The 17,560-nt window shown below is 41.8% G+C and overlaps 3 protein-coding genes across 5 annotated transcripts in view; 1 reads left to right on the plus strand and 2 right to left on the minus strand.

The window, feature by feature from the left end:
• The first annotated feature begins 2,265 nt into the window (after positions 1-2,265).
• On the plus strand, positions 2,266-11,181 carry LOC109473928 (uncharacterized oxidoreductase YrbE-like). Its single transcript, XM_019774096.1, has 9 exons — positions 2,266-2,417; positions 3,874-4,103; positions 4,958-5,028; positions 5,183-5,291; positions 5,923-6,050; positions 7,642-7,715; positions 8,366-8,515; positions 8,924-9,089; positions 9,961-11,181. The coding sequence occupies exons 1-9, from the start codon at positions 2,415-2,417 to the stop codon at positions 10,137-10,139; spliced, it is 1,110 nt and encodes a 369-aa protein (XP_019629655.1). The 5' UTR covers positions 2,266-2,414; the 3' UTR covers positions 10,140-11,181.
• Positions 11,182-11,815: 634 nt separating this feature from the next.
• Positions 11,816-17,560, minus strand: part of LOC109473929 — a 5,943-nt gene continuing 198 nt past the window's right edge. Inside the window, exons 1-4 of one of the 3 annotated variants that reach the window (XM_019774097.1) lie at positions 14,296-14,448; positions 13,621-13,795; positions 13,329-13,437; positions 11,817-12,735 (exon numbers count right to left, since the gene is read on the minus strand). In XM_019774097.1, coding sequence (XP_019629656.1) covers positions 11,998-12,684 — 687 coding nt within the window. In that variant the 5' untranslated portion in view covers positions 12,685-12,735; positions 13,329-13,437; positions 13,621-13,795; positions 14,296-14,448 and the 3' untranslated portion in view covers positions 11,817-11,997. Of the gene's footprint in view, positions 12,736-13,328; positions 13,438-13,620; positions 13,796-14,295; positions 14,449-17,560 lie in introns of those variants that run through there. The other 2 variants (XM_019774099.1, XM_019774098.1) reach the window with 2 other exon arrangements.
• Positions 13,617-17,560, minus strand: part of LOC109473410 (N-lysine methyltransferase SMYD2-A-like) — a 12,033-nt gene continuing 8,089 nt past the window's right edge. The window contains exons 6-11 of the mRNA XM_019773269.1: positions 16,898-16,965; positions 16,535-16,637; positions 15,981-16,091; positions 15,731-15,791; positions 14,296-14,427; positions 13,617-13,795 (exon numbers count right to left, since the gene is read on the minus strand). Coding sequence (XP_019628828.1) covers positions 13,617-13,795; positions 14,296-14,427; positions 15,731-15,791; positions 15,981-16,091; positions 16,535-16,637; positions 16,898-16,965 — 654 coding nt within the window. The remainder of the gene's footprint in view (positions 13,796-14,295; positions 14,428-15,730; positions 15,792-15,980; positions 16,092-16,534; positions 16,638-16,897; positions 16,966-17,560) is intronic.

The following is a 17,560-nucleotide window of genomic DNA, read 5'->3' on the forward strand; positions in this document are numbered from 1 at the left end:
TATTTGGGCCTTCGAGCACAAAATCCATTTCTACACACCTCCTCTGCTAGCAGAGAGGCACACAGCTTGTAGAATATGGCCACAAATAGTCCACTTTGCCGGAAAAATCGCTACTTTGCCAGTTACGAAAGTTTGGAAAATGGAACATAAACATCGTCAACTATCCAGAATAAATATCGGCATATCTAGAAAAAATCACACAAATTCATACTAGACGATTGTATTTGTTGAAATGTTCCAGTTCTAAAATGTTCGATTCGAGCTTTACAAAACACAAAAAACGCAGTAACTCGCCCATTTTTCGTCGCACAACAAACATAAACATATCTGCGTATCCGCCATTTCCCTCTGCTCCCGATGCTGACTTCTGCGCAACAATACGACGCAACCCAAATAAGGAAATGCTCGGAAACTCGGGTATGTCGGTCCCTGCTCGGAGTGGACTCGGCTGCCGTCGCTGGCAGTGATGTCATTTTCGGCTCATTTGCATAGCCATATATGGAATTCTGGCGGGAGAGACCGCGGCGAACATAGGCATCAAACGAAGTACCGCCGGGCCGGCGGACAATAGAAACCAGCGGGATCTAGCGCCGCAAAACAAAAGGCCGCGGCGGGTGCTAAATACGTCCTCCCTCCTTTCCTTTTTTCTACCTCCATGATATGACCAATCAACCATCAATGACTGGCTCTTTTCCAACCGATTGGACTTTTGTGGTTGGTTAATTTTTACTATACGTAAATGAGCTGACATGCAACATCAAAGGCGACTAGTACTAACGGTTACATCAAGGCACCAATCGGATTCCAGTATTGTTTGGACAGGGCAGGCGGAGAGTGACCCACAGGGCAGTCACGCTGCAGCGCACGTGAGAAAACTACCGTCGAAAGTGCAGTAACCGTTAGGGCAACTTGACCACTATCTTCTAGACCCTGTTCATGCCAGACTTATATTTAGCGGTTTTCCTCCGCTAATTATTTAGCGGGTTTCAACCGGTTTTTAAAAGTCTGGTATGAACGGGATCCTAGTCTAGAAGGTTTAAGCAAGGATGTCTTATTATATTATATCATATTATGTCATATCATATCATACTATATACACAAGACTTCTATAACGCAACGTTATATCCTTGTTCTTAGACTAAGCTTGAATGTAAGGCCATGTTGATTTGATTATATGGATGACATCCACGCGCGCATGAATTTTCGGCCGTTTCCAAAAAAAAAAAAAGTTTTCAACCATACTGTAAATCGTGCAAAACAGTTGCTAAATGAGCAAAAATATACCATAAGTTGCAAGGAAAACATTTAGAAACGATACCAATGCCGTAGAATGCCAAAATCAAAGGAAAAAAGACAAAAATGTAAAGAAATGAATTCGAAGAGTAGATTATTCGCCATAACATATTCTGTGCCATTTGTTCAACCTTCATGAACACGTAGATTTCATAGTGAAAGCAACTTTTTTTTTTGCAAAACTTTTTTTTATTCGCACGCGCGCATCAATTTTGGGGTTCCCAGAGGATGTCATCCATATAATTAAATCAACATGGCCTAAACCACCCTGGTGACTTCACAAGCAGATCTTCATAGCTGATCTAGTACTAGTAGGGTTTCGGCCTCAAGTTTACGCCAAAAAGCAGTTACTCTTTCTTTATTTGCTTGCTTCCTTGTACGTTTTTTCTGTGGGGCGTTAAAGACGAAAGTGTCATAAAATGAAAAGTTGAATATTCTCAGATCCAGCCTGCACATAGGGATGTCATATGTCTTTTATATACTAGTAATTTAAATGCCATAGCCGATGTAGAATTCCTTGATATTAAATATCATCCCATTGCCCGAAGGCAGACACCAGACCTTGACCTGAGACACATTGACCTCAGCTGACACCGTCCGAGCATTCAATATTTTTATTTCGAGACTATAAACTCTTAGACACCGGTGTAGCACCCGAGAATTTCTATTTTATCATAATCGTCCGCCTTCACAAGTCAGCGATTCCCGCAATTATTGAACTATGCCAGCTGGTTCGAGCCTGTTGGAACCGGCTTGATTCTGGGTGCTACCAAAAATGAGAAGGTAGAAAATGCTTCGACTTTGCACAACAATGATAGTCTGTTGAAAACTCGTAAAGTCTAGCAATAATTTATACTGGTAACAAAACTGTAATCAACTATTTTCCGTTCTGAAGGTGTTGAATAGATTACTTATAACGTTATATAATACAATGAAATACCCACTCCCCCCTATTCTGTTATGCACTATTCCTACGGAGTGCGGAAGGAGGGCAGCTGTCATCAGGACGCGGACAAAGGACAGATTGCGACATCGACTGCCTGGTACGAACGATCTCCAGTTTTTGAGGAACCGACTGTCGTGTTTTTGTGTACGAACGGAGGCTTGTGACGGAAAAGAATATGGTAAGTCGCGTAACGTTATTTAGGCTCTTTACTAACGTTATATAGTCACCCTGATTGCTTCTCGTATAGCGGATGCCGGTTTACAGGCGGTTATATGTTACGTATTTGGTATTCAGATGTGACATGTAAACAAAGCATGTATTCGTGGTGTCGGTAAAGATTACGAATACCATGGAGTTAAAAGATCATGCGAATACGTAAACCCCTGTGTGATAATTTACCCTCTATTTTAGGGAAGGGACGTAACAGTTTAATATATAATTTTAACCAGGACCGATGGCAAACACCCTAGATAGCCGAAACATAAAATTTGTCTTTTAGAAAAACAATTTGTTTTGAAACCGTCTTAAAAACCTGATCATGGAAAATCAAGGAAAACTCGCTTAGTTGTCAGTGTCAAAATACTGGAGCAGTTTCACCTTAGTATGAAGTATTGGACATGTTTTTGTTTACGTTGAAGACTCACCTCGTGTGAGCTGTTTCCTGCCACCCTTTTCTGTCACCCAATCAGATGGCACCTAACAGACAACACCCATCAGACGTTTCCTGTCACCCTTTTTTCTAGCCCAATCACAATAGCACTCCAATGACAACGCCCATTGCACTTCAGTTTTTCAGAGAAATTGAATAAATCTAGAAATCCAGAAGGCGCAATTCTTGTTTGAAAAGATCACTACTTTAATATTTGCAACATTGTGGAATTACAGCATGTGTAGGATGAGAAAATTTAATACCATTCTTGGCCAGGGTTGGGATAGGCAGAGGTTGGGTAAGGGTTGGGCAAGGGTTGCATAACGGTTGGCTGACTATGCAAACACCCATTGCACAATGCTTTCTAATTGCTAAGTAAACAGTTAGGTGTTGAAGACCAAAGTACACCTTGCTAAGTGAATGATGTTCTGTAGGTCACAAGTGAAAGGACTGCAGGTAAAAGCCATCTTTCCTGCTGTTGTGATAGGCCAGCTTTTTTCTCTGCAATGCTACATATCCACACATTATTTTCTCAGAAAATTGATTTTAACATTGCATACTAGTAGTTGTTTTAGGAAATATCAAATTTTTACATGAATGATACATGAGATTTGATTTCAACAGCACTTTAACAGCCATCTTTTTTCGTAGTTACCACTTACCAGTGCTACTACCTAGTATTAGTATCTAAACATATGCTTTCGTGGGGTCGTGTGGCGCAACGGCAGCGTGCGCGACTCGGAACCTAGAGGTCCCGGGTTCGAGTCCTGACATGCCACCGATCTTGTGCCCTTGGGAAAGGCACTTTACACGACTTTCCTCACTTAGCTCAGGTGAAAACGAGTATTGTATTGTCCCCTGTGTTGGTGGCGGCATTAATATAAGTTGAAAAAACTTGAGTGTGCTGTCACCATGTCTGGTGATTACATGTTGGAATTTAAAAAAAAACAAAACAAAAAAAAAACATATGCTTTCTTGCTTCCAGCCTGGACATATGAATCGCTCCAAAGCCAGCAAGAAGATCCCTCTGGCCTTATTTGGACTGGGGAGGGCTGGCAACATCCACGCGAGGAACATCGAACACAACCCCCACTGTGAGCTGAAGTACGTGGTAGATGAGGATGTGGAGAGATGCAACCGTTTTGTGGAGGAATTCATGTCGGAAGCCATTGTTGTGAAAGCAGCTGAGGCAGACATTGTATACAATGACCCTGAGTAAGTTATTATAACTGGCAATTGTGTAGCATTAATGTTTAATGTTCAATTACAGGTCCTGTAGTGTCTTGTCACCCTTTGTAATAGCCATTTCAGGCTACTCTCCAAGCAGAGGTTGGTGGGGAAAATCGTCAACCTGGTGGGGAGGGCAGACAGAAACCGGGCGCATGATAAAGAACGTCACAATTTTCCCCACCAACCTCTGCTTGGAGAGTAATTTCAGGCTAGTTCGGCGGCGCTGACCAAAGAAAGTTGTAGCCTTAGAATAATTCAGCCTGTTATTACACCTGTTCAGAGTTCTGTCAACCTAGCCTCCATAGTATGCCAAAAACTGAGGGCTTTGGGGGTCTTCAGGCCCTGAAGTTCAGGGTCTTGGGGATCTTTTATGTGCTACATGTATTTTCTGATTGCATATAGACAACATAGCCAGCCTGGTTGAATTACCCCCGTTTTTAGAACTGGACTAATCAGAAAACAGCTGAAGACCACCAAACCCCCAGTTCTACATTAAAGCCTGCTACAGAGGCTATTGTCAACCTCCTTGGTTATGTTTTTGGGAGGGGGTTAAATAATTGGACCCCTGCCCTGGCAGATTGTTTACACAAATTACATGGTGGATTAACAGTGGGATGGGCTATAGCTGTGGCCAGCTAATCCCTGCACCACAGGAGGGGGCAGGCCTGAGTGTCTTGAAGCACAGTAACCCATCAAAAAGCCATTAGTGGATTGCTGCTAATGCAGTAAATAGATAAAAGCAGTTTTGTATTCACACAGAATTCACACATTTATTTGTCACACAGCCTTGTTGTTGTTATACCGTGTTAACAGTCTTTAATTGTCTCCTTGGCCTTTAGGGTACAGGGTATTGTGGTGACCTCCCCGACCTTTACCCACCCAGACATTTGCCTAAAGGCCCTGAAGGCTGGTAAGTGCTCCTTGTGTTGCACTCAAGGTTAAAGTTTTGGATGTAACTTGCAGAGCTGAACTATAATTCTATAAGAAGAGTAATGGTTTTGAATATGATTGCCTGGTACAGCTGGTTGAGAATAAGAATGTAATCATTCTGTTACTTCAAACAGGTAAAGATGTCTTGTGTGAGAAGCCAATTGCTGCAGATATGAAGACAACTGCACTTGTCTATGACGAGGCTGAGAAACAGGGCAGGATCCTCTTGTGTGCCTTCAACAGGTGAGAAAGCTATTCTTCTTAACCCTTGTCCTGCTGGCATTCCTGGCACAATATTTTTCAATAATTTCATGTCTTAATTAGATCATAGACCCCCAAATTTTTTTGCCCTGCAGTGGCATAGTTACTTCCGCATTCGTTGCGTTTCGCTGCGATGTGATGCGTTGCACGAGAAATACCCCCAAATCGTACCTATACAGGGTGTAATATAGATGGTACTGTATGTGCCGCGCGACATATGTTGCGCACAGCAGGACAAGGGTTTTGATATTGTGACTTGTGATGATTGGCTGTTCCTAGCAGTGTCAAAGCAAGGAGGTTATAGATCAGATAACCTCCTTGGCCAAAGGAAAGGTAGGAAACTGCATTTTATGAAAGACGTTTCTTGCAGCTCAAACTGATCCAAACAGTTACGTACTTTCTTCTAAAGACAATCATCATACACTTCCTGTCTTCTGACAGTATAAGATAAAAGAAATAATGACAGATAACAGTGTAGTCATGGATCAGCATACATTTATATGGGATTCAAATGAGCTTCTTTCAAATGACTATTTCTTGCAACAAATTATGATTACTTTGTTCTTTCGTCTCAGAATTAACATGTCTGTGGTTCATCATTGTTTTGTTGCAGGAGATTTGACCCAGCACTTCTAAATCTCGAGGAGCGGGTGAAGAAGGGAGAAGTTGGCCAGATCCACCGTTTCAAGACATCCAGCAGGGATTCTCCATTACCTTCCATTGAATACCTCCGCATCTCAGGTAACATCATGTTGAGTATCATAGGTGTGGAGTAAAGTAAGATATCAAAGTACTGGTTGGGTGGAGAGGATGCTGAGAACTGAGGAGGTATGTTGGTATCATAGTGCTGTGTGTCAGTTTGCTGGACCGGTTCTGGACTTGTAAAAATGTTTAGGTTCAAGTCCAAAAAAACCTAAAAGTCAAGAACCGATTCTGGACTTATTTAGTTATTACAAAAAAAAAAAAAAAAAAANAAAAAAAAAAAAAATTCACATACCCTTTTCTTTCCAAACCACCTAAAACCTTCCGTAGATTGCAAAATCTGTGCTGCAAAATGAAGAAAACATTGCCATCGGGCATTTTCAATTGTTGGCCTCCATGTTATGTGGCCAAAGTTTTTCCCAAACAATATTGCAAGGTTGCCAACATGCAATTTTGTATATGCCATGGGTTTAGGTCCGGACTTACGAGTCCAGAACTGAACCTAAACCTCTTGACTTGAATCCAGACCTGAACCTAAATGTGGGTTTAGGTACACAGCACTAGTTGGTATTATACCAAGCAGGTAAGTATGTAGACTTATGTGTTCAGACATTGCTTTGTGGGTGTAATTTGCTTGCCATCTGTCTTGCAAGGGTTTGGTTTTACCACCACTTAAGTATCACAACATTGTTGGAAATTTTTAATGCAGTCTGGGTACATTCTGGCAATCTTTGCACAATATTTCCATGTATATGATGCAATGAATATGTTTTAGCCATTTGATTGGAATATACCAGTATGAAAAACAGCATATTTTGATATTTTCATACTTCACAGTTTCAGATGTTTTCAAGTACTGGCAGCAACATTATAAAACAACTGTGGTCTTCTTGGTTGCCAGCAAGGAGACAAACCACTTTACTTCAAAACTTTTCATGCTTCTCCAGGTCTCAAAGCTCCCTCATGATATTGACAATGTAACAGAAATATGGATGGAACATTCATGACTGAACATGGAGGTTTTCTAAACATTCCTGTCTCTTCATGTCTATGACAGGTGTCAATCATAGGTGAGATTCAGCCATCCTGAAGTCTTCAACACCTTTCCAATGATGTGCATCCGAACTATTTACCTTTACGTTTTACTCCACAGCTTGAAGGCACACGGTCACAAGGTAACTATTGCATGTATGACACACACTTCAAACATACAAATGGAATGTCACTGTTTCATGTGACACATTCAGGAGGTTTTGAACCATTGCTGTCTTTCTATGTAGCTTTTAAGATCATTAAAGTTGTATGAGGGAACAAGTTATAATCAATATGTAATAGAAATTTCTTTATACTGTATGTACTAAAACAGCCAGATACCCAATGTGGATTACAAAGAATCTACGTGTACTAGCTGAAGTAGCAACCTAAAACCTAGAATGCCCTGACAGGTATATGTATATTCTCTTTTCATGTCAACATGAATGAGTGATTCAAATTTTGCAGTTGCCTCTCTGGCTGACAATGTGTAGTTGCTGTGAAGTATCTGTCTTCTGGAAAGAGGAAAAAAGGGTCCAATTTTTCAGCCTTTGCCTGCATGATGCTTAAATGTAGTGTACTGTCTCCCCCTGTTCAGGTGGAATATTCCATGACTGTGCAGTGCATGACATTGATGAATGCCTCTGGATCATGAAAGAACTTCCAACACAGGTAAAGTATAACAATGTCCACCTGCATAGTTCCAAACTGACAGTGCTGTTTTGCTTGTATGAATACATGGTATTATCTGTATGCCTGATAACATGTTCAAATGTACCCATGAATTCGTTACAGTGTCTGACATTGAAGATTAGGCCACAGCAAGTAATTTGTATGGATGACATCAGTGCGCGCATTGATTTTCGCCTGATTTTGGAAAAAAATGTATTAGCCCTCTGACAGTGGTCAACATGCCGAAACTGGGCAAAATGGCATGTCTTGCCATGCTGGAATGTGGATGGTAGATAATTATGAAGAGAGGAGACAAGATAAGGCTCTGATTTATTGTTTTGTCTTTTACTTTGATGCAGTGATGTATTTCATTCCTTTTATATCTTCCCACTGAATCTAGCCTGGGTTCCATCCTGGTTAGTTTACGTCCGCTCCCACAGTCGCTAGTGTGGGAGCGGACATTAACTAACCAGGATGGAACCCAGGCTACACTGAATCAAAACCATTCACACAATGATTCCAAACCTATTTTTGGCCTGCCTTCAGAGTCTTCAGAGGATGTCATCCATAAAATTTACTTGCTGTGGCCTTACTGATATTTCTGAGCCAAACTCTCCCCAGCTCAGTCTCACTGACTGTAACCTCCCCAGGTACACACGATGGCTCACTGCTTCAGCCCTGCCATAGCTGAGCTGGATGATGTGGACACTGTCTCCATCACCATGAAGTTTCCCAGTGGAGCGATCGCAAGTCTGGACCTGAGCCGCCTGTCTACTTACGGCTATGACCAGAGAACTGAGGTACAAAATGTATACATGTATTAGACATTTGCTAGGGGCGACATTCTTGTGAATTTTCAGAATAAGAAAGTTTCAACTTTCCTCACATGTAATTTTTGTCATCCTTTTTGTGGCTGACATGACTCTGGAATAGATGGAATAGATGCAGCTTTTTTGTATGTTCATAACCAATGATACTGGCAAATTCATAATTTTTGTAGTGCTAGGAAATATGTTTGTTGTACACCCATAAAATGCTGAAAAATTGCTTTCATGGAAAAAACTTGACCAATGTTGCAAACACACAATTCGTCCAATATGTCACACTTGAAAATTTTCCCCAACCAAATGTTCTATCATACCAATAACTAAAACTCTTAATACTAATCAGCTATGCCACTGCTCTAATTTTGTTGTTGTTATTTCCAGGTGTATGGCTCCAAAGGTATGCTGCTGAATCACAACACGTCCCCAACTGGCCTGCACTATTCTGACGAGAACGGGGAGACGGCACAGCCCATCTACTACTCCTTCCCACAGAGATACGCTGCCAGCTACCAGGGGGAACTGGTTCACTTCCTAAACCTCATTCAAGGTGCAGCCATCTTGTTATCCTACATTTTTATATGTACTTGTTATAAGCATGAGAGCATGTTGGCAGAACGTACTGTGCCTGCGCGAAACCCTGATTTTTCACGGTTTTTGTTAAATGTTTGGTCAACGTTGCATCAGAATTTTGCCTCTTGTAGAGGATATCTTTTTCAACATGTGTGAATCAACCTTATAATCTATATGAGACGTTCTGCTGAAGTGCTATGCATAATACATTACGAGTTTTGCGCAGGTGCATTATGCTCTGCCAAAATGCTCAATATGAGTAGGGAAGACACAGAAGTGTTGCAGAAAGTTACCATTTGTGAAGAGAAGCTTTAAAGAGGAAGATACTCACTTCTGCACTGGCATAGTATTCTTTTCCAAAGTTTCTTCCATCAATTGGCTAGCTTCCATACAAATAAAACAGTCCTATAGATACAAATGAAGTTTCTGTATGTCACAAGTAGGCAAGTTTCATTTACTGTTGTCTTTTGTACCAGGTAATACATTATTGCCATCTCAACTTGCTACCCAGAAAATCATAATAATTTATGTTCTACGGTTTGCCTCTGATTCTTACAGTGTTTCCCACACCTGAGAGTACTGGCTTAGTGCCGCTCCAGGAATGTTGAATTTGGAAGTCCTCAAATCTTGAAAAGAAAAGGGGGAGTAGTGTAACAGTGGGGGATTTATAGGCAATGCCAACCGATCCAGTGATGGGTCTAGACCTTTTAGCTGATTCGGTAGGAGTATAGGGTTTGTAAGCTGGTACCCGGGTTTGGTGTGGGTTCAATCCCGGGACCAGGATCGGGACCTTTCTGTTTCTACTCTCCTAATTCTTGCAATCTTGTCCATATTTCTACCTGCTGCAGGGTTGGAGGAACCCCGTATAGTGAAGAAAGACACGTTGCTGAGCAGCCACATCGCGGAGGCGTGTGAAGAGTCCCACAGGACAGGGCAGGCAGTGTCCCTGTCATACGATCACCTGATGACATCTCCACCTGCCCACGAGAAGGCAGTGGTGACTGACAACGGGTCTGGACCAGAGTGAAAGTCATGTTGCTTTTAAAATACCATCCATTAGGTCACACCAATTTAATTTGTTGTTTCTCAGATTTTTTTTCTGAAAAAATATGAAGCAACAGGGAAAAAAGAAATGGCCAAGGCACCCCACGAAGGCCATAAATGTTACAATATGAGCCATGGAATCAACATACCAGGCTGGTTTATAATTAAAAGTTTAAACATTAGATTTTGAACTTTTAATGAAACGAAGTTGCGTTGTTACATTGAAAAAACTTTAACAAGTAGGAAGAAAAGGACTTTCTTCAACCGTTGGGGCCAAAATATGTCTTTCATTGAGCAATTTGCAGTTGATTCAGAACCTAAGATCTTTTTTTTTTCTTTTGCAAATCAGAAAAAAATGGACAGGGTGAATCCGAGAAACAACAAATTAAATTGGTGTGGCCTTACCGGTACTTGACCGCAACACAATTTTGATATTGGACTTGTATCAAGTCTGCCAATGATTTTGACCAATGCATGACGAACAACATGTATGGTGTAACTTCCTGCATTTAGTAGGATTTTTGGTGTGATGTAGAATCGTATTGGCATTTTATTGTTGCAATGTCTTTGGATAATTAATATATTTGATATATCATATCATGAGAATTATTTGTATTTGATTCAGCAAGTGAAAAGGGCTTGATTAAGATGTACATCAGCAGAATTACTTAATAACATGACCATTAGGATAGCCTCAAATTGCAAGCTTTTAGAATAAGATAGTTCGGTGACAGCTTAGCAATGTGACCTTTCCACTTATAGCCAGCAAGTTCCCCTCAATTCATTCCAAGAAAAACCAGCTTGAAAACTACCGTGTACATATATTGTGTCTGATGTAATTCTGTATAAGGATAAGGGATTATTACTGATTCCATCGGGTAAACTATATGCTGTGAATCGCTATACTTGATATGTCTTCTAAATGTAACATTATAGTTAAAATAGAACAGAAAGAATGTCATAGAACATTATACATAAGGAGACAGTGACTGATGCGAAAATAAACACACAAAGACAATCATCTATAAAACATGTTGTAAATCAAGTTATGTTTCAATTCAGTAGAGTATTGGCCTTGTTCTTATAATAACTTGCAACTGTGGCATCAGCCAATGTAAATGACATTGACAATAGGTATGACAAGGCTATCTGGAGCTTGTAGCTGTAGGCAACTGACATAGAAAATGTTTCTGGTGTGATTGCGACACTTGACCAGATTTGGTCCCATCCATGTGACAGTGTTGGCCTGAAAGCGTTCAAAAAAAGAAGGAAGTTCACTTGAAAATTGATGTCAGGACAAAGTTACCTTCACACATGGGAATTATTGGTAAACATCTCGGCACAATCTACAGTACGTAGACAGGCACGCACTTGAAAACTTGTTGAAATGGTGGTTTGCTCTTACACATACTTTCGTGTCAAATATTTTCAATAACTTAATGATAATAACCATACAGTTTCGTAGTTGTAGCGTTGTATATACGCTTTATCGTCAGCACTTGTTCAGAAAAAGACAGGTAGACAATATCGTCTCAAGTGCGTCACGACAGCCCTGCGAGTAGCTTCAAATCACTTGCATGTTCCATACGAATCCCCTGCGTATCGGCATAGTCTCTACCAGACTAACTACGCTGGCTATATATAGGAGAATATTTGCCAGGGGAGTTTGGCCGCCTTGTAGGTTTGATTGGCCGCGCAGGGACAGAAACTGCCACTCCGCGGCCGGACTCCCTTGGCCAATTTTACTCTGTTTTTTGCCGAATTCTACGATCCGTATTCCCGTAGATAGGCATGATGGAGGCTAGTATCGGCGGGTCTATGGCCATGGGTGCCTCCTTCGCCTAACGGGAGAGACTTATCGACATGTAAGCGGGTTGAAGCCGCCTGGATGTAGTCGGGATGCGCAGGGACGCGTACCGGCGGTCATCGTAACGACGCGCCCGACTCAGGGTAAGGGACCCCGCGGTTGATGTCTTCAGTTCTATCTTATTCAAAAGACTCCTTGCTCTTTCCAGAGCAATGGTAGCGGGGGACGTAGGCCTGGTGTTGATGGTGTATCTCGCCGGGGAAGCAGGTCTATTATTAGCCGTGTATATCGGCGAAGCAGGCCTGCCAGTGTACCTGTCAAGAGATGAAGACCTCCTCTCAGACTCGTCCTGACGAAGACACATCACCCTAGATGGGCGGGCCGTGTCCACACTGTTGTACCACGAAATCGGGGACGACGTCTCCTTTCTAGTCACGCCGTTGTCGAGGAGACTCGACAGCTTGGCGCGGAATTCATTCCCCTCTCTCTTCACCTGGACGTCTTCCCGGTAGTGATTCCTCGTTTTCGGCGGATCTTCTTCTTTCTTTTCGGCATTCCGTTTGTTCTCTCGAGGGTCGATCCAACATTTGTAGTCCGCTGGGTTCCAGTCGGGCGGTAGATTCCTGCTCCGTTTGTCGTCATCATTTTCCTCTTCTTCTTCCTCTTCTTCGTCATCGTCGCTGACAACTTCGTCAAACTCTCTCAGTAAATCCTTTAGCATCTTCGTCTGTGAGCTGCGCCGACCGTGGGTGATGGTGTAGATCTCCTTGGCCTGGAAATAAAAGTACAGTCAAGCACGCGGAAGAGGTGTGCAGCACACGGGCATTCCGTGCATTTTTCTAATCACACATATTAGGCAACTATGATGCCTTCTACTTAAAAACATAAAACTAGAGTAAAACACAGTGACAAAATACATACATAATTACAAAGTGGGTAAAAGAAAAATGAGTATAAGCAAGACAATTTGGTGATCTATCAATTACGAGAATCTACCCGTACAGTAAATAAGGTTTTGAACTTGGGTTTACATCAAAGACATTGAAGTTTTGAAATGCATCGTCAGGAAATCATCTTGCAAAGTACTTTTTTTCTAGTCACGTATATTAGGAATTACACTGAAGCACACCTACCCCACGATGAGCGGAAAGTACTTTCCCATATCTATGATGTTGTTAAATTTCCCAGCAATTACGGCATGTTAAGTACTGAAGACTGCTTGTTGAGTGCTTGAAATGTTCTTTAAATCGCATGCACAGTTACGAAAGTAGAAATCGTAATAGCATTCGACCTTCAGGGTTGATATCTTTATGGTAGACACTCGTCCGTGATGTCTCTACGTTTCTTCTAGTCTAGCTCACTTGCCTTAAGGGCATGAAAGCGCCCTTTCTCCTGGTCTCCTAAGTGAAAGTAAGCTTTGCCCAATTTGTGATGGAGATTGCCTTGGTCAGGCTCGTTAGGTTGGAGATAAAGGCTGAGAAGAAAGGCCAATCAAAGACAGTAACGAAAGACAGGAAAATGAAATACGAGGAAATTAAAGATCGAATAGAAGTGACACAGGGGGGCGAGTGGGGTAGGAAGGTAAAGCATGAAGGAATATGACCAAGTGTTGGAAATGAACACATCTTAAGGACGTCAGACCGTCCTGGTCACTCACTGAAGTCCACGTTCCAGCCTGTGGCCCCAGTCGATGGCCTGTGTCCACTCCCCCAGCCCGGCTGCGGCGTGGAAGGCCCCCACCAGGATCCTGATGGTGTTCACGTTATCCTCGTGAAGGACCTTGTCAATCTCCAACAGGCAGTTCTGCCGAAACTGGAGCTCGTATTCCAAACCTGGTGTAATGGTTAAGGCGAGAACTTTGATTGAAGAAGCTATACAGTATAATAACACTGGTCTCGTTTTTTTTCTAGCCTTTTCCTTTTCTTTTCTAGCCCTCCTAGACAGTGGGTATTCACCCCATTCTAGCTGCGGGTCGCTCCTCTGGTAGCTCAACAGAATATTCGAGGATATCAGATCTGCAGAGGAACGGACTGGAGCTAGACTAGCATGAATACCGGCCTGCTAGTCCTACTCAAGCCGGCAAACATGACTCAGTAGGATTTGACATGGAGTTACACAACATTCCAAATTGTTTTTCTTGTCCACTTTTTATCATGGAGTTCATCTGTGTTGAAACTTGGTGGTAATTCATAGTAAAATGTTGAACAACACAAGGATTACACGTCACATATCCGTAAAACCTCGTGTGAATAAGGTCATGTTTGGAATTAAGTTCAATATTTTCCTTTGTCCACTTTTGTTAAGAAACTAGCGGTGAGCCACAAAAGGATACCATTGCACCATCTCCTCTCCTTGGTGAGGACGTTGTCCGCGTACTGCACAGCCGTGTCGATCTTGTCATGAAAGTCCTCGTCAAACTCGTCGTGTTCGCACCGGGGACACTTCTCATAGGTTGACTTAGATTCTGATAAAAGATTTGAAAATACACTTAACAGCCTCCCGTTTAATTCTGGACCTCCAGTTTAATTCCGGACCAATTCCCATATCTCAGCAACCTTACATCTAGATGTGCTAATATCGTAAACTACAGGTTAAAATGATGTAAGAAATACGTAGAAGCCATTAAGGACCCTTAATTTGCATGGGGATTAACCCAATTCTGCAGAATTCACGAGCCAGAATTCTGCAGAGCCAGAATTCTGCAGAATTCTGGGAACTGGAGCCAAAATTCTGGGAAGACTTCTGCAGAATTGAGTTAATCCCCAAAGGGTCGTCGAAGGCCGCTACATATACATATTTCTTACATCATTTTTACCTATAGTTTACGATATTAGCCTATCTAGATGTAAGGCTGCTGAAATATAGGAATTAGTCCGGAATTAAACTGGAGGTCCAGAATTAAACTGGAGACAGTTACTTTAATATAACTGTTATACGCAACTGTACAGTGCTTAAAAGATGTAGATTTCGGAATATTTCAATGTTTATATATTTCCATATTCATTACGTTTCGTTGATATTCGGTCATTGACCTTTCGCGCAGTGAGTTATAAATAATTCTGAAACGGGGTCATTTATTTCGTACCAAGGGTTCATCATTTCATGATTTATTTATGGATTGTTTTGATAACCCGCGGATGTCAACAGAATGATTAATAAACGGATGGTCCGCAACCAGTCAAGATTGGGTACTCTCTAGTTTGTTCAGTTGCAGAATTGAGCCACAGGTATAACTACAACGTTTAGCACCCAACTGTTGCAGTCGTCATGTTCAAATCTAACCATCACTTATCAAAGGCCAGTTTACTATATCTGTAGAAACGTCTGCATCATTTCTTACATTTTGAATGTAAAATGAGTGCAACTTGAGAGTCTTATACATGCCCGTAGCCAGGGGGTGGTCGGACCCCCCCCCTTCCCTTCTACACACAAGGCTCAAGGGTCCACTTTTTATCTAAAGGTCCAATATTTTTCTTTAAAATTTGGACTGATTTGTATCAACAGGGGGGCTTCAATCGTACAAAACTGCTCACAAATCTCATTGAATAAAAAGTCATTAAAAAAAAAGATTTTCCCTTTTAAATCCTCTCAAAAAGGCAGGAAATGCCATTTCAGAAGGTTCATTTTCACAATTTTCCGGGGCAGCATGCCACCGGACCCTTGCGCCTTCCAATCGCTGGTCCCTCAGACAGTGGTAACGAACCCCCCCCCCCCCATTCAAAATCTTGGCTACGGGCATTAAGTACTAAAATACCGTAGTGGCACACCTGGGTTAGGTAGTACTGGCCCTTCGCAGTTAGGGCATTTCACAGTTCTCATTCTCAAGTCCTTAGGCAGAAGGAACACACAATGTTACCGCAATCTCAGAACTTGGGATCAGCAGCTTGTAAATGCGAATATCCATCATCCAACAGAGGAAAGCAAACAAACAAACAAACAAACAAACAAACAAACAAACAAACAAACAAACAGGATAAACAGTGTGATTGGATCAGACGAAATCTGATGAAGACATACCCTGTCGAGATTGAGGCAGTCGGCACACTGACAGAGAAAGAAGTACTTCTCCATCAGGTCGTCTCTCCTGCGGTCTGTTGTCGCCCCCTTCTGAACATAGGCATGAAATACCTGCGTAGCGAAAATGTCATTTTAGAACATCCAAAAATTTAGCTAGGATAACAAAGACACTGGGATGGGTAACCAAAGAAATCTTCGCAGTTACTCAAGCAACTGGATATGATTTTGGAAAGGGTCAGACGTTTCAGGTAGCATTCACTACCTTTCGTCAGTGACTGAGAGACCAGATGAGAAATGCAGGTTTATAAGCACAAACTATTGATTGATATGCATATCCAGTTGCCTAGATAACTGCTTTTTGGTGTATCTTATTACCTGGATGTCTAACCTTCATCGACAAAGAAATCTTCATTTGACCACACATATTAGTATACGGTGGCACAGATGTGGAAGTTCTTGGAAACAAATCATAGCGCCACGTGTTATATCAAGTCCAACTCAGCAATGAAGAAATATCGCAGTTCGTTTGTTAATGTTACTGATACAAAACTTACCTCTTCCCCGGGTCCGATGTGTGTAAATGTTCGAACCTCCATGTTGGGTCCCTGGAAAGTGGCGATGGTGTTGGACCTGCAGCTGTGGTTGAGCATGGCCGCCCTGGTATAGGAAACAAGAGACGGTGTGAAATAAAGCTGAAAAGATGAAGGAACTAGAAAGATGAATACACACAACGTCAGAAATGACCAGTTTCTCCGTCACATATAGATACTGGAAAAAGTGAGATTTGTAACGTTAGGCGTTTAAAGCAGACATATCAGAGAGGTGCATGTTGATAAGAGTGTATTTATCAGCAGTTCTTGAGACATTTTAAAACATTTTTAACGACACGATAACTATCATTTACTCTGTATACTTACTGTGGGTAGACGCCCACTGCAATGTCCTTGAGTTCAGAATTGCTGATTCCAAAACAGTTGCAAGTGACCTATGGCAAGAGAAAACATTTTCAAATCATCGAAAACTACCACGTTGTAAACCTTGAATAACATAATACATCCAGTCTGTAGAGTGTAGATCTAACAAAGGACACAGAATAAGCAGAACTTCATGCTACTTCTCCATGATCCAACGCAGGTACGTGGTTGTAGTTCTAGATCTCAAATAGTGGGGGAAAGTCGTGCAAAGACTGTCTCATCGTCAATAGTGACATTAGTGGGGTCGTGTGGCGTAGCGACAGAGTGCTCAACCCAGAACCAAAAGGTCCAGCGTTCGAGTCCTACCATTGTGCCCTTATTAGGAAAGGCACTTTGCACGACTTTCCTCACTTAACTCAATTGAAAATGAGTATTGTCCTGTCTGTATTTGTCCTCCGCGTTGGTGGCGGCATAAAATAAGTTGAAAAAGCTTGAGAGTACTGTCACCATGTTTAGTCATGAAATGTTGGAATAAAAAAACAGTGACATCAATAGCTAGCCGTGAAAACATGAAGACAGTCTGAACACGGTCTTTTGAACAGCGCCTGTGCTGGAATCATTGTGGCAAAGGCGTGTTCAGTGCTCTAGGTAGGCCTTACCTTACCA

This window comes from Branchiostoma belcheri, unplaced genomic scaffold, assembly GCF_001625305.1.
Source record: "Branchiostoma belcheri isolate BF01 breed outbred unplaced genomic scaffold, Haploidv18h27 scaffold3, whole genome shotgun sequence".
In the NCBI taxonomy this organism is placed as follows: domain Eukaryota; kingdom Metazoa; phylum Chordata; class Leptocardii; order Amphioxiformes; family Branchiostomatidae; genus Branchiostoma; species Branchiostoma belcheri.